This window comes from Copadichromis virginalis, linkage group LG5, assembly GCF_057382275.1.
Source record: "Copadichromis virginalis isolate Kocher_CV1m ecotype Utaka linkage group LG5, C_Virginalis_male_GT1.1, whole genome shotgun sequence".
In the NCBI taxonomy this organism is placed as follows: Eukaryota; Metazoa; Chordata; class Actinopteri; order Cichliformes; family Cichlidae; genus Copadichromis; species Copadichromis virginalis.
Genome location: NC_140622.1, coordinates 31,100,140 through 31,125,591, shown reverse-complemented (window position 1 = coordinate 31,125,591; position 25,452 = coordinate 31,100,140). Strand labels below are relative to the sequence as shown.

The 25,452-nt window shown below is 40.3% G+C and overlaps 2 protein-coding genes across 4 annotated transcripts in view; one reads left to right on the top strand and one right to left on the bottom strand.

Moving 5' to 3' along the window:
• The window catches only part of cenpp (centromere protein P), a 110,461-nt gene extending 103,903 nt beyond the window's left edge, over positions 1–6,558 (top strand). For all 3 annotated transcript variants that reach the window (XM_085457317.1, XM_085457319.1, XM_085457318.1), the window contains exons 7-9: positions 5,417–5,496; positions 5,586–5,677; positions 6,069–6,558. In XM_085457317.1, the coding sequence (XP_085313443.1) occupies positions 5,417–5,496; positions 5,586–5,677; positions 6,069–6,199 (303 nt within the window). In that variant the 3' untranslated portion in view covers positions 6,200–6,558. The remainder of the gene's footprint in view (positions 1–5,416; positions 5,497–5,585; positions 5,678–6,068) is intronic.
• Positions 6,559–9,594: 3,036 nt separating this feature from the next.
• The window catches only part of ippk (inositol 1,3,4,5,6-pentakisphosphate 2-kinase), a 27,383-nt gene continuing 11,525 nt past the window's right edge, over positions 9,595–25,452 (bottom strand). Inside the window, exons 3-14 of the mRNA XM_085457315.1 lie at positions 21,758–21,853; positions 18,935–19,001; positions 18,710–18,828; positions 18,150–18,239; positions 15,343–15,401; positions 13,577–13,649; positions 12,925–13,077; positions 12,491–12,611; positions 11,804–11,939; positions 11,613–11,715; positions 10,619–10,710; positions 9,595–10,071 (exon numbers count right to left, since the gene is read on the bottom strand). Of these exons, the coding sequence (XP_085313441.1) occupies positions 9,855–10,071; positions 10,619–10,710; positions 11,613–11,715; positions 11,804–11,939; positions 12,491–12,611; positions 12,925–13,077; positions 13,577–13,649; positions 15,343–15,401; positions 18,150–18,239; positions 18,710–18,828; positions 18,935–19,001; positions 21,758–21,853 (1,326 nt within the window). The 3' untranslated portion in view covers positions 9,595–9,854. The remainder of the gene's footprint in view (positions 10,072–10,618; positions 10,711–11,612; positions 11,716–11,803; positions 11,940–12,490; positions 12,612–12,924; positions 13,078–13,576; positions 13,650–15,342; positions 15,402–18,149; positions 18,240–18,709; positions 18,829–18,934; positions 19,002–21,757; positions 21,854–25,452) is intronic.

The following is a 25,452-nucleotide window of genomic DNA, read 5'->3' as shown; positions in this document are numbered from 1 at the left end:
AAATAGAAGGCTCAGTGTGGAAAAATCCTCAGAGCCGCCTGAAGAAAGGAGGAACTTGACCTGCTCTTTCAGGTCTGGAATGATGCAATTAACATTTATTATTTTAAACACAGACAGACGCCACATTTTTGTTTTACACTATCAACACACTCATTAAAAAAGAAAACATTTGCTTCCCTGACTGACTCGATTTGGCCGCTGTAGCTGTAGATTATTGAATCTGTTTGAATCTGTTTGCAGGCTGAACTCAAGTGTCTCCCTTAACTACTTTCATGCTTTCTATAATCAGAAGACTTTTCCTCTGTTAACACCAGCATGGTAGAATAACGGGCTGATATCAACACGATTAAAGACAACAGCTGTTTGTGTGATCATCTGCACTGACAAATAAAAGGAAGGAGCTCAGAGAGAGCTGCATTTCCACCCTTTTGTTATCCAGATGTCAGCTCTTCAGCATCAATATCTGTAATACGCGTACAGTAGGCAAAAGCATTACAAGAACAAGACCCTGCAGGTTCCTCGTGTCCCATTACAGCTGATTCTGTCCCGACGTGTCTGCACACTTTCAGCCAAACTGACTTCATATGTCAGCGAAATGCATTTATTTAACTCCTTACACCGTGAAACCCTACTAGGAGTAACCCTTAAAGCTCTTTTCCGAAACAAGCAGTTTCTGTCATATTTCAGACTTGCTTATTGAATAAAATGACTTGGTTTGCATCAGAAGTGAGTAGGGCTGCCACGATTAGTCGACTAGTCACGATTACGTCAACGACTAATTTAATAGTCGACGCGTCGTTTGAAGCTTTGTAAGATCCCAAAAGACGCAGGAATAAGTAGTAGGATTTAAGAGTGTAATAACGGACTGAAACAGAAGATGGCAGCACTGCATGTACAAGGATGCCAGCTGCCGTTAAACCCAGAAGAAGAAGTAGCTCTGTCCCAGAATTCATAGCGCAGCCCAGCTCAGTTTCCAACAATGGCGGCAGCTAGTTAGTTTTAATATTACTCTTATTATTCTTTCTGGGTCACAAAATAATAGATTAACATATTTTCAGGCGAGAATGTAGCTGTGTAAACCTCAAATATCTGCTCAGTTTATCAAGACAGCACATAGTTTCAAAAGCGCTCTGACGTTTTCGGAGACGTCTGTTACCCACTAGCTCGATAGCTAGCCGGGGTTCAAGCCTCACTAGAGCCTGTGAGAACACCGGACTCCTGGCAAATAGTTTTCAAACCCACCGCCATCTTTCGCTACTCAGGTTAAACATGATATGTAAGTCACTTAGATAACTTAAAAATGTTATTGTTTGCCTTTTTTTTAGTATTTTATTTGTTCCTGATTAAATCGGTTTGGCTGAGATTAAAGTTATAGTTTTTACAAAGCTGAATAAACCTCAAGCAGATTAAACTCCATCGAAACAATCTGCAAATATCATTAAAATTTAACAAACTCTCATCTTGTCTTTATTTTTAGTTAGCACATACCTTAAACACTTAAAGCTGTAAGCTAATGATAGTTATATAAGAGCAGATGCATGCTGGTGCAATAAGCTGTACATCCAATGGATGCATGATCTGATTAGTCAACTAATCGCAAAAATAATCTGTGACTAGTCGACTATCAAAATAATCGTTTGTGGCAGCCCTAGAAGTGAGTGAGGGTGGCCTCTGTCTATGCACCTACCCCTGGAATAACCCAGAAACTGTTCTACTGATCTTCAAACCACATGTTTTTTTACACACACTGAGGTATCAGAACTCGTCATTATAAGTACAGAGGAGCCTGTTTATTACTCTGAAGGCAAAGCAGGCACTCAGGAAGCAGTTTGGAACTGTGAGAGTAAAATTATTAAGCTTGGGTGTGTTAATAATGGTAATTGTTATCGCACTGAAATTATTTAGTTAGCATACTTGTCACAATCCACGTCTAAACTAAACTACTAAAACCTGAAGGTTTCTTCCTGTTCAAAGGGGGCTCTTCCTCCCCACTGTTACCAAGTGTCACAGAGGTTTGTCTGACTGAGCTTATTTTCTGTCTTTGCAAAATAAAACGCCTCAAGGCAACTATTATGTGAACTGACCGTATATAAATAAACTTGAAAACTGCAAATTTGATCATTAAAAATGATCCAGAAAAATTATTTGTGATGTAGAGATGTTTTACATGAAAATGAATTGAGACGGCAAGTAGGAAGTGTTGATGTGGGGCTATGACACAGCTTAGAGCATTTATGTAACTCTAGCACTGAATTTTAGGTATTACCAGTCTTTTAAAGGTGTACATACACTCACCATCCAGTTTATTAGGAAAACCTGTGCCATCTAATCTAATTCAGTACAACAGAAAATTGTTTTCAGTTCTCCTTCCCTAGATTATTAACGTAGCAGTGTGGGGTGGTGGTGGTTTAGTGAAAAGTGTGTCTGTGTTTGGTGTACGCCTCATTAACGTTCTTGGCACAAGACTGCACGGGTGGTCCTAATAAAATCCTGGTTTAGGCACACTTTCAATAAAAAGACACAAAAATCTCTATCGTTTAAAAATGTTATTGTAGTTTTATTGTTATCTTAATTTTCTGGCCAGCTGGAGCCTTTCAGTCTGGAGTCTGCATGCTCTCCCTGTGACTGTGGGTTTCTTTCACCTTCCTCACATAGACTTACCTGTTAGGTTAACTGGTGATTATAAATGGGCTGTAGCATGGTTGTCTCCAGAGTGTCCACAAACACAATGGATGGAATAGTTTTGAGTGATGATTTTTACATTTTACAGAAACATTTGGGGGTTTTTTTGTGCTTCTGAGATCATGCTCACAGCTTAATTTGTGCAAAAAACAAGATTCTGTGTGCATGTGTTTGAGACATGGACTGTTTACACACACCCAGATAAATATATAAAAAGTAAAAAAGAGGAAAAAAAGTATACAAGTATTTCATTATAGTGCTGCGAAAAAGTATCTGTTCAACTCCTAGTCTCTTTTTTCTTTGTCTGTCTTTGTTGCACCTGCATGTTTCAGATCATCAAGCTCATTTTGTTTTACTTAAATTGTTTTGGGTATTTTTGTAAGATTTAATTTATTAAGGGTGAAAAGGTACCTAAACCTACCTTTTTTTCTTTTCTTTTTTTTTAAACATACTAACTGCCTCCTAAACTAATAACTGGTTGTGCCACAATAGGCTGCAATCAAGAATTGTAGCCATCCAGAGGTGGACTTGCTGCTGTGTTTTGGTTCATTGTCCTGCTGCATACCCAGAGTTTAAGCTTGAGCTCATTAACTTTTTGTTTGACTTTCTTCTTAAGCATTTTCTGGTAAAGAGCAGAATTCATGGTTGCATCAATCCAAGTCATCCATATCCTGAAGATTATCACACTACCACCACCATGTTTGATGATGTAACTGGACTCACAATTTACAAAAAGTGCAACTTTCACTCGTCAGACCACAGAATATTTTCCCTGAAGTGTGGGGCGTCATCAGTATGATGTTGTGTTTTGTGTTGTTGGGGGGTTGACGGTGAAATGAGCCTCTGTGTTCTTTTTGGTCATCGCTGGTTTTCTCCCATGGGTGCCATTGATTCCCAGTCTCTTATTGTTGAATCATGACCTCTGACCTTAACATGAAGACTGTGAGCAGATTTTATTTTGTTCCACTTGCAGATGCAGAAATTAGTTTCTAATTGTCCAAAAGATAGAAGACAAAAATGCTGCTTTTGTAAATAAAAGAAACATGTTAGCATGATTTAAATGAGAAATAAATTTTACTGACCTTACTGACATTGTAAAGAAAAACAAATTTCTGTAATAGACTGTACAAAAAAAACACCATTTGTTATTAAATTTATTATCTGCTACTTAATTACTTTGTAGTACCTCTTTGTCTTTGGGGAGCTCTTTATGAGCAGGAAAAGCTGTATGAACTTAAAAAAAAAATTAATACGTACAATTTCTAAAGCCAGATTGGAGTCTTTGCTGGGTCCCGAGCCTTGTGTTTGACACCCCTGGCTTAGAGGAACAAACGGTTCTGTTGTTTTTGCAGTTGTGCTTGTATTGTCGCACCTTTTGTATAATCCTGAAGCCTTCTTTAACACCGTGGTTCAGGTGGAGTTGAACATACCACAGCCTGCTTCTGATTAAAGACACAACACACACAAACACTGTAGCTGCAGATGCCTCCTAGCTGAGTCACCTGGACACACCCCTCACCTGCTGCACCCTCCCTAAAGAACTGAATAATCATGGAAAACACATCCTGAGGGAGGCTGGGCGCGTCAGTGGATCCTTCAGTGACTCAAGGCTGAAGATATACGAGGTTTACAGTTTATAATCTGCTCAGGTTTCACTCCAGAATCTCCCCAGGTCCCTTTAGCACATCATCGCAGCTCATTAAGTTCACACGTGTTTGCACGCTGCCGTTTCCAACATGGAAACTTTGTAACTGGAAGCAAAGCAGCGCTCATTTGTCAACATTTCATCTGCGAAGTTAAAGAAACAACAACACAACCTCACACTGAAAATATTCACTTCTCTGGCTTCCTCGTGGCTCCTTATTACTGATTAATGTGTCTCAACTAACCTCTGTTTTGTTTGACTGAGGCCCAGAGTTCAGGGCAACAACAGGAGTTATAGCGCCATCTGCAGGCCAACTTTGAAAATGACGAAAAGCAGTCTTTTCACCAAGTTTCCTTTAAGTGACTACAAGTAAACGATAGGAAAACACCAAACTGTCCGATTTATTTATTGTCCCTGAATATTGAGGACAATTTATATATAAAATTACAATAATTTGATTGTAGTTTGAGTTTTTATGCTTTTTTAGCCTTTTTTTAGCTTCATTTGTGACAGCAGCTATATAATCATTACGCACTGTTGTGATATTTTTAATTTTAAAAATGCTTGGCATGGACTGTGGAAAGCTGTGTGCAGTCATTTATGTGTTTCTTAATCATTGTTGCTTTTGATTTTATTGTAATTTGTCCTTTCTCACTCACTATGTGTTAATAAAGCTCTCTGCACTGAGTCATACAAAAGACATGGTGTGGAAGAGAGCCAGAGATTAATAACATCTCTGGCTCTCTTCCACACAATGTCTTTTGTCTTGTCTTACTCCCCTTACCGGTCACAGCAGATAGCCGCCCCTCCCTCAGTCTGGTTCTGCTGGAGGTTTCTTCCTGTTAACAGGAAGTTTTCCTTCCCACTGTGGCCAAAGAGCTTGCTTATAGGGGGTCATATGATTGTTGGGTTTTCTCTGTATTTATGTAAGAGTCTATCTTACGATATAAATCACCTTGTGGCAACTGTTGTGATTTGGCACTGTATAAATAAAATTGAAATAGAATTAAAGCCAGACGTTGTATTTGATGACTTAAAACACACAAATTGAATTTTATTTAATGCGCAGGAACTTGTTTCTCTCTGCAGGATAAATATCCATCTGTCATCGCTCTCCCTGGAGGCCCCAGGTCAGAGGTCATGACCCTGAACCACCCCAAGCTTCCCGGGCAAGAACTCTCATCATGATCCAGCACAGTCAGAAAAAAATGCAGCTGTCTGTAATGCAATGTCATCTTTTTTTCTTTTTGGTTTACAGCTGTATGTTATTCATTCATTGGTCAGTTGACGTTTCCAGAGAGGGCGTTGTGACGCCGAAGATCAGCCTGCTCACAAAGATCCCAGAGAGAGGTGAGCTGGTGATCCTGAGCTCTGCAGAACTGACCCTTTGGCAAACACTTTAAGTGTTTTCTTACCTTAAAAGTCAGAGAGTGCTCTCAGCATGTTTAATGATCCCGAGTGAGAAAATAACATAACGTCCACGCAGAAAATGTAACCCAGAGATAAGTTGCAAATCCAATGTCATGACTATTCTGCGCTCATTTACTGAAAAAAAAATCCTCGTTCAGTGATTATGCACCACTCAAATATCACAGAAAACTGCAGTTTGGTTAAGCAAAACTCATTTTATTCATCCGACAACTGATTTTTTCCACTGTGACATTTAACTTTACTCCCTCTGATTATCAAATCCTGCAGTTAAGCTCATAGTTTTGGTTTTGTGATCTTTGTGTTTCTGCAGCTCTCCAGCTGTTCCCTTCTCAGGCTGTAGGCGGTGCTGCTGAGGCCTTTGAGAGCCTGCTGAGGATTCTGGGACCTGAAGCTGCCCTGGAGTCCATCATCCAAGCAGTCAGTCTTTCACAGGAAACTTAAAACAGAAACACCTCCAATATAATATTTTTTTCTTTCTATTTTAGATTAATGTCACAGAAATGAAGGACAGCGAGAGTTTAGTCTCTTAGAAATCTTTATTTCAATAGAAAGAGCACGACTGTAACAGCAGAGCTCACGGGTCAAAATCTACAAAAATAAATAATTTAAATACAAAATGCCAGACAGCAGTGTCACCTTTTGTATTTCTGATAGTTTGTCTTCTCTCAGCTATTTACACAGTTATTACAAGTCTGTCGGTATCACAGTGCTGTGATATTTCTGCAGGCCAACGCTCAGACAGCAGCAGGGCTGCGGCTCACGGGTGAGACAAAGCGGTCTGGACACGGTTAGAAGGTTGTTTACAGACCGAAAAGTATGATTTTTACTTCACACCGAGGCCATCGATAAATGCAACCTCGTCCAGTGGTTATAGTGTTAGTTCTCTTCTTTAAATCTTACAACAAAAATAAAAATTGGGCAGTTATGAAAAGCTGAAAGTTTGTAGACAAACTGCTGTCTGTTAACGCTTATTCACAGACGCAGCACTGAAGCTCGATCTTAAAACAAACATCAGTGGCTGCTAGAGGGGCGAGAAAGTCATCAGACAGGCACATGTAGTCGGGTCTTGATCCCAATTAATTTAACCTTCATGTGAGTGGAATTATTACTGGTGCCAAGTGTCTCCAACCACTTCACACTCGAGCTGAAGTAAAGAGTGAAAAATGAGAACTTTGTAGTGAAAATGAATGCAGAGGGTAACCGTTTATTCCCGATTATCTTTTCTTCTGCATTAGATGGAAGCCCAAATTACTCGGCTCAGGTCTACTAGAAAGATCTGCCTGACATTCAGTTCTCGATCCTGTGGAGATGCAGAACTTGCTCTGCATCAATGGAAGAGGTATACATGTGTAGGTGTCCGGACACTCCTCGATCTCACTGCGCTCCGCTGCCCTGCCTGCCTGCCTGGGGCGTCTTCATTGCAACATTTAAAACGATCAGTGGTTGGTTCAGTTCACTGCTGTCCACTCTCCAACCTTCAACTTCTCCTCCTCCCAAAAATCCAGGTGTGTGTCAAAGGGAGCTGGACTTTGATTGAATCCAGCTTAGTGTTTGGATTTAACAGAATTTCTGATAGGCGATGAGGAGGAATGGAGTGTGGAGGACTCTTAGTGTGATTCATTTTCAGACTGGCTGATGGAGGCATCTGAAGGTGGAGAGTGGAAGCAGGAAGTGAAGTCAAGTGTTACCAGTTTATCTGAAGCCTGTTGGCACTGCTGGAAAACCTGCAGCGCTCCTGAACACATCATTACTCAAACGTCACATGACCCTGTCGAGCTTCTTCAGGAGTTTGAGGTACTGAGAGTTCATGGCTGCGTCCATGGATCGCCGCCGCTTGAACGCAGCCTGTAACAGTTTACTCACATGCACCCCCCCTCAGCTTCCAGTCCTACCAGAACATTTAGGCACATGGATGCACACACAGACAACAAGAAGCCACTTATGGCACAAAAACCAGCAGCAGCATGAAGCTCAGCTTGTCAGAAGAGTAATTTTTATTATTACCCAGCAGCCTTTGCAACTTTCCCCTGCTTCGCATTGAAACCCTGAACACCCCCTCTGTGCAGCCGAGAGGCCACACTGAGCCTCATTTGCAGACTTGAATTAAATCTATGCTGCAGAGTAACATGCAACGCCTTGGAAACATCACTAACAGCAGGGGTTCAATGACTGGGCACTAGTTTGTGGATGCTGGTTTACTTCATTATAATGGAAACTAATAATATTTTATTTATTAGTAAAGTTAAGGTAACATTTCTGCACACCAGCTGCATTTCTAGTCAAAAACAAAAAGCTGACATTGACAGGAAGTGCTCTGCACTTCACAACGTGAAGGTATTTCATGCCAGCAAATTTTCTTTACATTAATGAGGTTCTGTCCTGGTCCTGCGGTAAATCTATAGTTATAGATGTATTTGTCATTTTATTTATCACAGATAAATGACTGATTCTGAGTGTCTCTTTACTGAACTCAGGTATTGGATCAATACCTGCATGGCATGATATCAATATCCTAATTAAATGCACAGTGCATGCTTTCCTGGGTGGACAGACTTAAATGTTTGTCAAGTCTTTGATTTTTACTGAATTTCACTCAAACTACAGACTTTAAAGAGGGAAACATGCCACTCATAGAATCCTGAAACTGAGTATGGCAGAATTAAAGGTGGTGGTAATATAGAAATAGTTTCTTTTTAGCATGTTAAAGCTTATTTTGGTGTAAAGCTGGAAAAGCAACAGACTGGTGACTGTACACATGCATGACTATGTGTTCAGAAGTATTATTGAGAAGCAAGACTCGCTTCAGCAAAGGAAAAGTAATCATTGTTTACTTTCTCTTTATGATCACATCATTGCTATAGTGAATGACTCAACTCATAAATTCAGCTTTCAGCTCAGTTAAATCGCAGCACTCAGACTGAATGAAAGACATGCTCTGTGTATGATCACACGCGTGATGATCATGCATCAGTGTCTCCATCCGATGACAGAAGAGTCTTGAGTCCACGTTACGAGGACGCTGAAGTTCGAGGTTTCTGTATTTCTACAGAGCAACAATTAGTTTGAATGTTAGAATGAGTGAAATGCAGCAGTAATGTGCTTTCATCTCAGGTAAAGGCCCCGCTGTACCTCAAAGGGTCACTTTACCTGAGTACATCATGAAGCTCAGTTTTGCTAACTTTTTTCCATTTTCTCAGACACGATATTATTTTTAATCAAACAGTACCATCCAGACCTTTGTTTTACTCCTCTTATCCTGTATAAAAGACCGACTGTGAGCATCAACAACAACATTACTGGAGTGGAGGCAGAAATGCAAGAGATCACCTCTCTGATAAATCTAATTAAACTTTCACAAGAGGACACATGTACCAAAATTAGCACACATACTCTTGTGAGTCCATTTTTATGAAGCCAAATAACAATTTGAAAATGAAAGTGGCTCCAGAGTGACATGAACACAGCTTTTTGCTTGTATCCACTTTGAAAGGTTTGTGTTGCGGCTTGACCTTTCGCATATTTAGCAGATTAAACCAATGGGGGTTTGAGACAAACAGGGAGGCAGCGTTTTGCTTATGACCAAACACCACGCCACCTCTTTCAGCACGGAAGCAAAGCCTGCTCAGGATCAAACCTCAGACCAGTGACATTACACCAAAGCAAAGCAGAGATCCTCACCTCCTCTCTCTCAACATCAGAGGACAGCCACGCCCACATTTATGAACTGACATCAGCCCAACAACCTGCTTCTCCATCACTTCCCCTCTTCTCTGTCTTCTGCAGCACTGCCACATGCGGCAATCTGGAGGTTAATTCTTAACTGTCACCATACGCTCTAATAAAGCATGACAGATGTTCGAATTCACCTCCCGATGGGGGCGATACAAATGCTCTTGTATCAGTAACACAAACACCTGGAAGTCACTCAAATATCTGGTTATTCAGAAGTGACCTCGTGCAGAGCAGCAACAGAAGTGCAGTGAGGAGCTGCAGCTCTGCACTGAGGGTGGTCAAAATACCACCAACACTGCGTCTCCTCTTCATCAGAGGCATCAGGGCCACAGTTATCCTCCTCTTCAGGACTCAGACTGGGCGCTCACATGGGGTGGAAGAGCAGCGTGCAGTCCTCCTTCTCTCTTACAGGGCCCTTTGGCAAGGCACCGCCAGTCCTCAGATAACAGGTGACGATTTTCTGGTCCAGGCGCAGCTGGCGGGGGATGCTGTCAAACGGCTTCGGGTCCAAATCCAGGATGGAGGCTGAATAGGAGAAAGCAGGAGGTCTGAAGTCCCTGAGCTGCCTCTGACTGGAAAGACTGGAGGAGACAAGGAGGAGGAGGATTAGAAACACAAAGACAAGCTGATGGCACCACCTGCTGGACTCTCTAATACACAGTAGTGTTGATCTTTCTCAGTATTTTATTTTCACATCTGTAAATCAAAGGACAAACCTGTGAAGGAGCTTCCTACTCCAGACCTCTCTGTGCTGAAAACTCAATGATGTATTCAAGAGTCAATTTTCTTTTTTTTGTTCATTACTAAATGAACAGTCTAATTAAAGCTGTCATTGACTATTATTCATAGATAAAGTACTACAACTAAACCCTGATGTGAATCTGTGCACATGAACATCCTCAAGTAAACAGAGCCATCAGCGATTCTTATAAAAGACACTTTATGCATTCCTAGTGCCAACAAATGCACAACATTTCCTCCAGCTGTTTGTTGTTGTTTTTTTTTTTTTTTTTAATCTTTTCACATGTTTAACATGTTTTCAAACTCACTGATGAGGAAACTCTCAATCCTAGCGTCACTGTTTCACCTACAGAAAAGATTTTTCTACTTGCACAGCTGAATTCTCACTTTTCATTGTCCTCTTCCTCCTCACTGCTGGGCACCAGGGCGACCATGATGGAGCAGTCCTTGGCTGTCATGGCCACACGGTACTGGTGCACCTACAATAGAAACACAGCAGGTAGAGCTGTTAGAATATCGTTATGTAGGCAGGACTTTTGTCAAGTCAGGTAACACAGATTCACCGTCTCCAATGAAAGTGAAACTAATCACACAAAAGTAGGAACTCAATCCCCAGCATCCAGTTTTGTGCTGGTAAAAACTTCACAGCTGAATCGCTGTCGTGTCTCAGTAACCACATTCATGTGATGACACGCTTTATGAAACTTAACGACTAAAACCAGGGACACGCCCGCTACATTCATTATTTGTTTCGGTTATTTTATCTCTAAAGTCTAGTTCATACTCCAATATTACAATAACGAATATTTAAAACTAAACTGTGGGAAAAACTATAGTGAACGTGGTGTTGGCATGCACGTCTCCTCATTTCACTCAGCAAACATGTAGGTAAGTGTATTTCCATACTGTCATTTATCATGACATTTTTGCAGTGCTCTGGTGGGAGAAGCCAGAGACAGTGATAGTGATGGTACTCTGCACTGAGTGATTAATGGAGCTGTAATGCAGTGTCACTTTGCACATGCACAGGAGGAGGTTTGGAAGCAAAGCTGACATTACTGAGACAACTTCTACTTCCAAAAGGTCAAAACAACACCTTGAGTACACAGAACGACTTGCTTCAGACACCTTTGAGCTCAGAGTCGTCGCAGATACATCTGCCTGATTTTTCCTCTCACCGTGCAAAGACATGCGTGACTGTATATCAGTGGTCCCGTCTCCGCCTGATAGTCTGGCAAGATTAGGTTGTATATCACGTTTCTGCTCTCTGGTCCTTTCTACTTCTGTGTTTCATTTTCAGTAAAGCATTTTGGTGGCTGTTGTTGTTTTAATGTGAAACTGATGCAAACAGTGCACCAACACTCGTCTCCAGGGCTCTGACCTTTGCAACAGCGTACTCCACAGAGCCGTCGTCCTCTGCCGGACATTTCTGCAGCTTCTCCAAGAACGCTTCATTGTACGGTCCTTCTATCTGAAGACGAGTCCTGGCATAAACAGGAAGTGATGTAAGAGACCAGGCAACCAAAGTTTATATTTCCCAGTTTAAATTTTGCTTCAATAACAGGGGGTTACCTCTCTTTGGGAAAGTCCTGCAGGTGTTGCTCCACCTGGCGGTAAAGAGGATAAAGTCCTTCGATGTCCAATGTGTCCAACATTTGCGTCTGAAGGATCCTGAACAAAACACTGTCGGTGGGTAAACCTCGAGAACCTGGAAACACAGACGTGTTCAAAGGAAGGTCACAGTCTGTTCTCATCAGGTCTAATATCAGGGTTTATAAAATTTTAAGTCGCAGCATTAAAAAAAAAAAAAAAAAAAAAAAAAAAAAAGCGAGTCAGGTTTTTCTGTTTTGCACATTTACATAATCACATTCAGATGTTTGTGCCGAGAAAACAATCACTGCTTTCAGTCCAAAGGTTTCTGAAGGAGGCCGTCACAGCTGCACAATCTTGTAACACCGTATTACACCAGCTGTAATACTAAAAGTGCCAGTAATTTAATTTTGTTATTTTTGATAAATAGTTGAACTGATATCATAATGACTAATCCTCGGAGTGTAGCTAAATTAAAACCGAACAGGCTGCACTGCTAGCAAGGCCACAAAATAAAATAAAAATCAGGCATGTGATTAACACGGGAATGGTGGGACTGCTCCAGCTCTGTGGATGAAAACTTTAAAAAAAAAAACTAGTGCTGATAATGTTGGACTACTTAAGATCAGTGAACCCGTCTGCACCCCAAAAGAAAAGAAAGGTCCTGACCATGGCGAATCCTCTCTTTGTTGAAGATGCTCGCCTCACAGAAACTCCGCCCCTCCGCTTGTCTGTCCGCCACCACACCGCCATCTCCTCCTCCACTGCTCAGCAGGGCATTCACCAGGACCTGCAGACAACGGGTGGGGGGGTCAGCATTTTAAAATCTCGAGGATGGGATTTATAAACTGTGTGTACTGTACATTAAAAAGAAAAATGCTCATACACAATAAATCTCCATACTGCTGAAAAATAAAGTTCGTTTTTTTAAGGCACACACACAACAGCACACCCTTTTAAATTAAATCCTCCTTTAAAAGGTAAAAAGTTTCAGTTCTGTTCATGCTGAACTTTATGAATTCCTGCATACTATCCTGTTAGTCTGTATGTAATGAATAGTCCCAGTGTAAGACTGCAGCAGATTTATTCAGGTGTGCCTTTACCTGAATGAAGTCGTTCAGGACTGCTTTGCAGGTCACGTGACAGTTCATTCGATTGTTTGCGTGTAGGAAGTAAGGTCTGAGATGATGCAGCAGAGAGTTCATGTCCGGCGATTCGTCGCTGCCTTCCTTACTGCTGTAAATACACTGACCGCCCTGAAAAAACACACACACACACTTTACTGTGGCTGCTTAAGTGACCTCAGATGACACAGACCTGATACTGAGTGTCCGGTTTTCTTTATTTCAGACATTTTGAGGATGAGTTCATGAAAACACGAGGCCAAAGTTTTAACCAGCGATGCTTGTGGTGCATTTAGAAGTTGGATTAGATCAAACTCTTTTTCTGTTACTGCATTTTGAGCCTTTTCCAATGACTTCACCTCCATCACACAATTGTTCTTAGAGAGGCGTGCCCTCAGCTTACATTTCCTGTTCGTTCACAGTGAAGAGCTCCAGGTTTCTTTCACCTTTTGATCTATTGATCTCTCACAGTGAAAGAGTAAACACGCTCATCACAGCCAGCATAAATGTTTAGAAAACAGGATATTATTTATGTTGAAATAGTTCCACGGTGAAATTCCTAGAAGTAAAAACAAGGCCGCATAAAAACAAAGACTTCAAGTTAAACATGTATGAGTGTGACTGAACTCACCTTGAATACTTTGAAGTTGTTCTGAGGTTCTTCTATCAGGTGTTTGATGGCAAAATGCATTCTCTGTCTGTTCCTAAAACAAACAAAACAACAACAACACAGAAATAGAAGCTTTATTCTCAAGAGCTGATCTGCAGTACGGAAAATAAACGTCTGCATGTTAGGAAGACGCTGAGGTGTTGGGGTTGGGTTAGCTCAAGTCGGTTCACTATTCCATTTAATTAATAAAAACACACTTGCTCTCTCACGTTATCCATAGTCACACCCACACATAGAACAATCAGAGAAGTGTAGCCACAGTTATAAATGTTCAAAAACATTCGTCTTCCAGCAGCAGACATTTTTTCTGTGAAGTGAATCAGTGACCTTTTGTTTGCTGTTTTCGAGTAGGACCTTGTTTTAAAACCAGCCTCTTTAGTGTCAAAGAGACACTAGGAGACCTTCCCAAAGTCTGACCTGCACAGTGGTGCTGGTTACCACGATAAACATCTGTGAACCAAGTAAGTAAACTGAGCTTACTCTGCAATAACTTATCAGTAATATGGCCATTTAAGTTTCTCATTAACAAACTGCATGAATTAGTGCAACTTATAGTTTAGGTGTATGAGCAGAATTCAGGTGAGGGGGCACAACAACATTATTGGGCGACCTGATAGAGGCAAGTGTGGGCACCTACATAAAAGCAGAGGTTTCATCACTTTCCTGGTCTGGAGCATTCAGGCTCCTGTTACAATCCACAATCTTCCAGGAGTGGATATCCCAGCAAAGTCACCGTAAGGTCAGAGTGTGCAGAACACCCAAGAGCTAATCTCAGACTCCACAGGCCTCGCTTAGCACGCTAAATGTTGAAGTTCACAACTGCACAAGTAGAAGAAGATTCAACAAGTCAGCCTGTTTGGAGGCCTCTCAGGGAAGAAGCAGCTTCTCCCTTATTTACAACTTTTTCACTACAATTAATTATTTTTTTTTGTCCCCGACAAGTAATGATGATTTTAATCACAAAAAAATGACTCAATTACTGTTAATGTCGCTTGTTGTTCAAGCAATTCAGTTTAACATTTCTTTATCTTTATTTGTTTTTTTACTGCACAACAAATTAGGAGGTTACTCCCATGGTTTTAGCTTTTTTACCCTCCCATACCCACATTAAGGAAAATCAGCAGGTTTGGCGTCAGGTCAGAGATGTAGAAAAATGTGAGAGGAAAACCACGTGTACTCTTAAATGTCAGGCCCATGTGTGTGACTAATGTTTAGACACTTCATCACACAGTAAACAGATCAACACAAGGAATTTTCCATCCAAAGCCATCATCGTGCAAAGCCGGCATCATCAGCTGTCACGGGCTCACATTTCAACTCATCAAAATATCAGCCCATGTGTTCACCCTTCACTTCATAGCACACGAATTTCTGATAAAGGGCCTGATAAAGTCTTCGTAGCTGTGGCCAGATGTTTTCCATCCATCACGTCAGGAATATTAAACAAAGTGGGGACGGGAGCATCCAATCAGGAGTGCCACAGTGTTATTCAGCCGCCCTTTCACACAGCTGCTCCAGACCACAACATGAGCGGCACAGATAACACACTTCAACAAACACCTCACAAACAGGACTGGCTGCACAGTGAATGCATTATTCCACTTCAACTGTGAGATAACCAAAGTATTTTTCCTTCACTTTGTGTTACTGCAATGTTTGAAGAAAACATTTCATGAATGGTAAATGACACTAAAGGCAGCTGTGTCTTAAACACTGCAGAGTCTCACCCTGAGAACAGGTCGAGTGGACAGTAAAAACTGCGTCTCTTCCACTTCCCGTTGGCCACCTGCAGACACAGAAGAGTGGAGAAATGTCAAACGGAGAGAAGCAACACAGAAACAGCAAACATCTGTTAGGTGCGGGTTTTCATGGGGCTAGACTAAATCTAGTCCTAAACTTTTGATGAGATCAACCTTCAGATTTTTATTAACATGTGTTTTAAAAGTTAGTGAGCGGTTTTGTTCTCGTTTTTTTTTTTTTTTTTTTTTTTTTTGCCGTTTTGTCATTTGAAGGATGGTGGTCTTTGTAAATTTGTTCTGAAGTGTGCAATATGAACTGCCACCATTCTTTGTTCTGCCGGTTCCGTTTCTCTTCTAAGACGGCGTGATTGACACTCCTGCTTTAAAAACAGGTCTCTCGTCATTTAGCAATTTAGAGCAGAGACTCATTTCAAGAATCTAATGATCCAGAAAGGCCCAACTTTGGGAGAGAGGATGGGACCTGGGATAGATAAAATTCCTTCTCGTCTTGTAGACCGGAGGTAAAAGGAAGCAGTTAACCGTTACAAAGACTGTGACGGGTCGTACAACTGTAAAAGAGCATGAATACATCATGTCAGTGCTGAGTGGCAACATTCAGCGATCATCTTGTTTTCTTCAGTATCTTGCTGGCTGCTGGTAACCACTGAGAGGAGGGACGGACTTAATTTCTATTGTTTGCCTTTTAGAAAGATGTAGACTACCAGAAACCCGTTCCCCAGCACCTCATGGCACTTCCTGTATCCATGTGCTTCAGTAGTAACACTTTGAAAGTGATATGGGGTAGCTTGGAATAACGGGCCTTTGTAAGTGAACAACAGACTGATTGACCGCCAAACAAAGAACAGAATACAAAATCATTAGTCACAAGTGAGAAACAGGACTGAAATCTTCATAATCAATAACTGACCCCAAAGAGAAAACTGAACAGTTTTATAGAGCTTAAAAGGACCGAGTTACTCTATACTTCAAAGTGAGCTCGCATTTTAATTCTAAGAAAACTAAAAATCTATTTTAAAACTTGCTTTTCTCAGTATCTGTAGACCTCAGTGTGTGCTACCTTTATCTATATGCTATCACTCTATGCTGAAACAGAACACAGGTTTCTTGCACAGCATGACCCACTTCAAAAATGCTCAGGGGGGAAAATAAACTGATCAGGTGAAAACCTCCAGCAGCACTTCAGAGGATGCAGAAAACCTTTAATGGCTGAGTGACGCATTTCAGCTTGTGAGCTGCAATTACAGGTGCTGCTGGAGTTTTGACCTCTTCAGAGCGGAGACACGTGTGGCCGACTGTGGCTGCAGTAGACACTGTCCATTTTTAAAACACTCCGTTTCAGTTCAGCTCTTCGTAGGTTATAACTTTGTCTTCTCTGCAGTTGCCTGACAGACCGACAGCAGCACAAGTAACAGTGACCCACAGACTGTTTGGACAGGATATTCTGTACACTTCCTCCATCGACAACAAGCACCATCTGCAATCCTCTTCCCCGGCTCGAGCTCAAAACAAGCATTAGACTTTAGGTGTGCCCATCCAGGCCACGATCAATCAGGGCTTTTGTGCATCTGAACAGCAGAAGATAACAGACCTTTATTTGGAGCAGCTTTCATTCTTTACTCCCTCTGTTTGATCATGTGATCATCTAACAAAGGCTCACATTTTCAGTTTGTTTTTTGTTTTGTTTTTTTTTAAACAAGTTACTGCCTTCAGCTGATTACTTCACTGCAGCTACAGACACAAATCAGATGGATGAAAAAGGTCGTTTGAGGATCTGCACACAGTCGCTTTATTTATAAGTGGAGCCACGCACACACATGAAAATACTACACACACTGTTCTGAAGGCATCAAAGCTTCACTTATCCAACGGGAAGTTTGACAAAACATGACATGAACAAGTTAACTGAACACAAAAAAACCTGCTCAGGCAGGTTTACCTTTTTAGGATGAGCTACCTGAGCGTTCGGCTCACAGGAATTACTTATACATACAATCATCTCATAGAGCTGATCGATTTTGGCAATGATCACAATTATTTAAAACAATAAGTAAGGGTGCAGTATTTTTTCGTTTTATTTCCTGACTCCCTGACTTCACGTAAACTCAGGCTGAGCTAACCTGATACTCACACAGATCCAGCCCACTTTAGTTTTTTTAAACTGAATACTGGTTTTCATTTAAGGAAATAGGACATCCAACTTTGTGCAGTCAGTAAGTTTTTTAGGGACTTGAATTTAATGCTGTCTGAACCAGAGACAGAGAGGAGAAATAACAGCAACACAACATTTTCTGTTTTACAAACCCAGAGTCGCCTGTACCAGCAGCTACAACCATATGTGCACTTTTATATGCAACACACATACATGTTATAGTTTGTGCTGTTGTTTGACACTTTCTGTGCAATAGTGTACGGCTGCTGATGCACTTGCACCCTCATTAGTTATTCTTTTATAACAATTATCCTCCAGTATTTTAAAATGTCTTATCATTTTAAATGTTTTTCAGTGTCACACCCATTATGAGGTTAGCATAGCTGCAATTTCATTGTGTTTGCACGATGGGAGGAAAAGTCCTGAGTCTACAACACTGACTCATTATGGAGTGAAGAGCCTCGTGGGCTGTAATAAAGAACGACAGGCTGAGGTGGACAAAACACGGTAATGTTTAGTAAAGAGAGCATTAGATTCTTATACTTCTGATTTCAGCCCATAAACATCCAATATGCCTGATTTCCCATCATGCTGTTCTGTAGCTGTGCTGTGTCTTTGTACTTACTTTGTAGTGTTGGTGCATGCAGTAGCGACACACTTTGGTCTTGATGTCTTTGCTGACATGTTTGGGGGATGGCAGGAAACCGCATTTAGGCTGAAAACAAAACATCAGCTGAGTGAGACACACACACACTCATACTCACCCTCATGTGACTTTAGTCCGATCACTGTGTGTGTGACAATGGTGTAGGTCCTGGCCACGAGATTTCTATCTCTATGGCTGAACATCACTTTTATTACTGAGCTTCAACTGAAATTAACAACAAGCCAAATCTAATTAACTTTATTATTTTCAGGAAGAAATATCTGGAGGGGCATTAGTTACAACAATGAATGTGAGTTACTTAACAAAAGTCTGTGTGTTGCCCTGTTATTCCTGGACGTGTAATAAACAAAATATCTAAAAAAATTTCAATACAAGTTTCAATAACAATCCAGGATTTTCTTTTGCAGTAAAGGACAAAAAGTCTTTGATGTGTGACCTTTATTGTTTGAAGGAAAACCCCTGACCATGTACAAAGGGACAAAGTTGGCTTAGACTACCACAAGTGTGTGTGTGTTTACCTTGATCTCGATGCAGAGTGGGGGAGTGTGTGTTGGCTGGTGGAGGGCTGGAGACGTCAGGTTGGGCAGACAGAGCGCACACCCACTGTAGATGTCCATCACCTTATCACAGCGCCACGCTGACGCACACAGAAAGACAGAGCGTTTGTTTAATCTGACTGCAGCTCATTGTGCCGTTACAGAACTATCACAAGTCGAAACAAGCGATAAACATTTCAGTCTCACCTGGACGTTGATGTTGGACTTTGATTGATAACTGCCGCACAAACTCGAGAGGCAGTTTAACCACTTCCTGTATGGAAAATAAAGCATCTGTTAAGCTGCTGCTACATCTATGTAAAGCACCGCTAACTCCAGGCAGCGTGCTTATCTTAAGTTCATCATGGAAGCGATAGCATGCAGAGCAGGCTGGTGTCACAAAGTCAATGTCGAACATTTACATAAACACCCTAATAAAAATCCTTCCTATAATACACAACCGAAGAATCATACAAAACACTGCTTTAACACGTTTTAATAACCATCACATGTGAGGTACGGCATGAATTTGGACACTACTATAAATGTAAGAAGGACAAATTCCGCTTTTACATGTAAAGTTAAGCATCATCTGACCAGGGAATGATGCTCATGTGGTATAAGCCCTCCAGACTTCAACACTGACTCATTGTTTTTCGGAATATCTGATTTATGATGCAGCTCAGAATAGATCAAACTGGTGAAACAGTCCACTTAAAAATAAATAAAGCAACCTTAGGCATCGTTTCTGTTTGGAAAATTGTTATCTCATGATTTCTGAATGTTCTGATAGTCTTGTCTTTAGGAGTCACAGTTGCTTTAGCAAAGATATGTCATTGCTATAAATGAGACATCTACTTCTTTACAGTGTTGCATTACTTTATATTTAGGAAGTATTAAAGGCCACTAATAACTGAAATTGCCGCTCTCATGAATGGCTAAAGTGACTTGACAAACACAGATGCGAGCCGCGCTTTGGTCTCTCTTCTGAACAAAAGATGGATCAAGTCTCATTAATTAGTAATGTCTCCACAAGTGTAAAATGGTAATCACTAGGGCTGCTCAATAAATGGAATTTTAATCACGATTACGATCTGGGCTTTCAACGATCATTAAAAATGACTGAGCCGATTATTAGCCCCTCCCTCGTGCTTTACTCTCGCGCTCCTCCGGCAAATCGAGCGCACCTCTCTGCATTTCAAACACGTGTCACAACAATTAAGAGGACCCGAGGGAAGCTCGGAAAGCTAAGCAGAAGTTATTTGGAGAGGAGAGTGACTGCCGTTGGTTGAAAAGAGGTAAAAACAAAAAAAACTTCAGTGGTGTGGAAACATTATGGGTTCACGGAGTCAGACGTGGATCAAGTAGACACAGTGTGTAAACTTTGCTATGGTGTAGTAGCTGCACCACAGAGCAACACTGCAAAGTTCACTAAACATAGATGTTTACATTTTTCATTTATTTCTTATATTGCAAACATTTGCACTGTTATCAATATTTGCACACTATTTTATATTATTTTTTAAAGTCATTATTCAATACATTGTTATTATTAACCCTTTAAAGCCGGTCAGAGCAGCACGCTCCGTTTTGTATAACTATTTTTAAATCCCTGTAGAACCGGAACCAGGTAAGCTGGTGCAATAATTTTTTGCATATGAAACCGGAGGAGTTGTACTTACATCTTATGACATCAGCTTGTCCTCGGTCACGGTTTCCTTCCACATAAAGCTTTGCAAAAATTGCATAAAAAGCGCTTGCAGGAACAAAAACATAATATTCCAGAAACAGGCTTTGCCGATCCGATCAGCTGTTCATAACACTTCCCACAGTGAAACAGACGTCAGTGCAAACTATCGCATGCCCGCCATTTCCTGCCCGAAACCGGAAGTGATGTCATTTTCGCGGAAAATGTAGTTTTTTACTTGTAGGCCTTAAAAGCCTATACTGGTGTTTTTATAAGTCATGTTTGACTTTTCTGAATAGTTTCTGGGATGCTTAGAACTCAAATTGCACTGCTGGAAATATTTTATTTTGATGCACCTTCTGTTTTCTTTGCAAATTTGCATCATAGGATTGTTTTTTTGTTTTTCCTGCAGTGTATATAAAAATTGCTGTATCTCCAAAATAAAACTATGAAGACACTCAAAATAAATTTCCTGTTGCTGTAAACTATTTTTTGCAACTTTTTTTGTATTTAAAGTTTTGAGGGATAAACCTCTTAAATTTCTCTAAGTAGAAATATATGTAAAAAAAAAACAAAAACGATTTTCAATTTTTTTGTAGTTTATTGCACTTTTTTTTTACAATTAATGTAATTACTATGGACTTAATGAATACATATCATTAAAATATGGGCTATAACAGTTGTATTGATGTATAGCAACTTGAAATGCTCCCACAAATGGCACTACAACATGTAAAAAAATAATATAAGCTCTGGCGGACTTGGTTCTATGGTAGGTCTTAAAGGGTTAAATAAATATCGTCAAATAATCGAGATCTCAATTTCAGTGAAAATAATCGCGATTATCATTTTTGCCATAATCGAGCAGCCCTAGTAATCACTACAACATATCACCCGACACCCGCAGCACACTCCAAACATCTAAAGATAAATAATTCTGGTAGAGCACCTGACACGGGTCTAGGGATGGTCATGATTTTCAAAGAGTCATTCAGGAATAACAATGCATTCACATTTTCATTAACACACTCCAATTTACAAACACGGGCAAGCAAACCAGTGCTATAACTTATAGGATATATATAATGAATCACAAGAGCCTGGATCACAGAGGGGATGCTCTAACATTGAGCCAGCAGATGAAGACAAGCGGCAGCACAGCCATACTGGATGTTCTCCTCTAAAGTTTATTACAACAAGTAAAAGGAAAAAAGCAACATATTTTAACGAGGACATCCACTGATCCTGAAACCCTCTGTGATCCAGGTCCTTCGCCATCCTCAGTGATGCAAAGCTAAATCAGTCCAGTGTTCCTGAAAGTAAAAGACTCGACCCCATCTTACCCCGCTGTGGATAAACTTCTCCCCAAGCAGGCTGCTCATCACGTTGGAGCTAAAGTCAACAATGTTCTGGATCTGCCTGTAAGCCTGCTCTGCTGTCTGGGGGACAAACACACACAAAGACAGGCAGGTAAACACACACACACACACAAACCAGCAGGTAATATCATGTTAGTTAAAGCCAAATTTTAACAGCAAAGGAGAGATATTTAATCGCTTCTCGAGTGTCACGGAATCAGATATGATTATAATGAATCTGTTAGTCAAACAGATGTGCTGCTGTTCAGTGATGTATTTTCCTCCAACTTGCACAAACAGCCGGGAAGTGTGAGCTTTGGAGGATTAAAGGTAGAACTCTCTACAAAACCAGCCACACCCATGATAAACACTGACTGAAGGTGCAGCATGAAATGGAGAAGTCTGTGCAGAAAAATCATCTGCCAACAGGAACAGGATGCAAGATTTAAAAGAAAAGAAATTTTGTTAAATTACCAGCTGGTTAATCAGCTTTGAGCTCATGCATATGAAAGAGGAAGTTTCTAAAAATAAACCAAGTCTGTGATTAAAAAAAGAAAAAGAAATTAACTCCAGAACCAGCAGTAATGTGAAACCTGAACTCCACCAACCAGTACTGGAATCTCTGGGATTTTAACACCCATATACCTACATGTTTTCATACAGTTTTTTTTTTTCCTAAAAGCTAAATGGTTCAGTTAGCAGAAAACCACCATACTAAAAAATAAATGCATGAACTAGTTTTTCAGAATTGTGGTAAATCGGGAAGTGTTATCCAGGTTGTGGTGAGCAAAGGGTGGATCTAACTGTGACAGGGCACGCTCATATGGTAGCACCTTAAAAAATGAACACCATTCTGTTTATTAACAAGACTTAAAGCTGACATATGAGTTAAAGGAATGCAAGCTTAAGCTGCTTGTACCATTTGTTTTACTTTTTGAACCCTATTTAACGTCTGTGGTATGACTCATGACTTAGACGTTGGAAACAGTCAGTCCTGACATTCTATCTGATGGAATGAAATAAATTTGAATTTTGGGCGTGGGTGTGGGGCCACACTTTGGTTTGCATTTGAATCTTCAATCTGACAAAGATGTAAACAACTACAATCTCCATGTAAATGAAGGCTGTGAGGCAGACTTCAGTCAGCCAACAGGTGCGAACAGCCTCATTTACTCTGTCCATCAGCTGGCAGCTCATGACCAGCTTCGTGAGCTGACATAAAAAAATAATAATAATAATAATAAAAAATTTTAAAAAATTAAAAAAAAAAAAAAACAGACACTGGTTAGTTTGATATTTTTCAGACAAGAACCCCAAGAAAAGCAGAAAATGTGAAATACTATTTCTACTTAAAAAAACAAAAAAAACAAAAAACAACTTGAGGTGAACTGTTCACCGCATGCGGTTTAAGTAGAGCTGAGTCAAGTTAAGCCCGATGTGCAAAAAGCCGTTCTGATAACAGTAAACTGTTTTCATTGCTTCAGGTTGTAAGTTCTCTGACAGCAGATATAACATACTAAGTGCTTACACCAGTGTGCCAATCAGTGCTGAACTCCTTAAACTGAAGACAACAGACCCAAATTTCATCCATTGCCCTCCCTCAAATCAGTTTCAGGAATTAACAAAGGTCAGAATTATCAGCAGTGATAATAATTAGAGATGGACCGATCCGATATTACGTATCGGTCCGATACTGCCCTAAATTACTGGATCGGATATCGGAGAAAAATAAAAAATGTAATCCGATCCATTAAATATCACGAAAGCACCTCACAAAACTTGCAACTCGCCGTAACTCACCTCAGAACGTTAGCACGTCAGAGCAGTATGCATCACGTGATAGAGCGGCTGTGGCATGCGGACCTGTCGGTGGTCTGGATAGCATGTGGAGCTTCGCTAGCTACCCGGCATTTCATCTCCGATAAAGTTATCCCGAGAGAAGTAAAGCAAGTGTGTAAGTCCATCTCTGAATGTTTGTAAAGCATTCCTGCGTTAAGCTTAACAAACGATATATGGAGCGACTGCCTCTTCTTGCTGCTACTTCAATCATGAAACTGCTTAACGATCAGCTGATCGGCTTTTCTGTCGCGAGTCCCTGTCTCTTGTTTGTTTTTGGCCCACTTTGCACCAGAAAGAGGAAACCAGCGGCTGAACAACAGCAGCACGTTTAAGCTTGATAAGCTGTTGTTAGAATGTATTTAATATTACTTTCTACTCGAGGATCTTTTTCTACGTAGCTGACGCTGGTAACTGTGCAGGGGCGGATCTAGCAAAGTTTAGCCAGGGGGGCCGATAGGGCATTAACAGGGAAAAGGGGGCACAAAGACATACTTTTCTTTCTTATTCTCATTTAAAATGTCTAGCTTTTAATAAATAATTATCTGACACCCAAAGTTTTAATTTGATGTAAAATGAATAGAAGTCAATTACTGTATATAGTAACTATTAAGTCTAATATATATACCCTAGTAAGCTATAGTACTTTTTCCTTTGGGAAGGTACCATCTGTGCAGTCTGCAATTTTGTTGAAGAAAGATGTTGAATCTATTTAATATTTCTTGAAAAATAATTGATTTCTGTGTATTTTTTTCACACTGCATCAAATTAAGGTTGATTACGGCGATTAAGCATCATGAGGTGGAGCGTGAGGGGTGGTTCCCTATTTTTTATTTATTTATTTTTATTGTTGCTGGGAGTTGGAACTCTATTAGTTAGGTTGCTTAATATATATGCTAAGTACTCTTTAAAATACCAGAATAGGGAGGATGGTGTAGGTTTAAGTTTATTAGATTGATCAGTATTACTGAACTATGAAATTTTTTTTTTTTGCATACAGGTATAACAGAATAGCTTTAGTGTAGTTGTTGTTTTAAACTGGAGTATGAACTTATACAAAATGCAGCAAGATATTTAAAAAACAGTTTTGTTGATTAAAAAACACTATATCGGATTCATATCGGTATCGGCAGATATCCAAATTTATGATATCGGTATCGGACATAAAAAAGTGGTATTGTGCCATCTCTAATAATAATAATAATAATAATAATAATAATAATAATAATAATAATACATTTTATTTGAGGGCGCCTTTCAGAAACCCAAGGTCACCTTACAAAAAACACAATTAATAAAAGGAACAATAGTCATAAAATACATAAAATAAGTTAAAATTACAAAACAGAGCGTGACAACAGATAAAATCAGCATTAAAGCGAATAAGCCAGTTTAAACAGATGTGTTTTGAGCTGTGTCTTAAATACGGAGAGGGAGTCAATATTTCTTAGTGCAGGAGGAAGAGAGTTCCAGAGCCGAGGAGCAGAGCGACTGAAAGCTCTGTTCCCCATAGTGATAAGGTGTGAGGACGGAACAGTAAGATGAATAGCAGATGATGATCTGAGAGGGCGGGAAACAGTGGTGATATGGAGCAGGTCACACAAATATGAAGAAGCAGATTTATGGATACACTTGTATGTAAGAAATAAGATTTTAATATTTTTTCCTGGCTTCTATGGGTAGCTGCTGAAGAACTGGGGTAATATGAGCACTTAACGGAGTGCAAGTTATGACCCGAGCTGCAGAATTTTGAAGAAGTTGGAGTTTATGAAGGGACCTTTTAGGGAGACCAAATAGGAGGGAATTACAGTAATCAATACGGGACGTAATAAGACTATGGACAA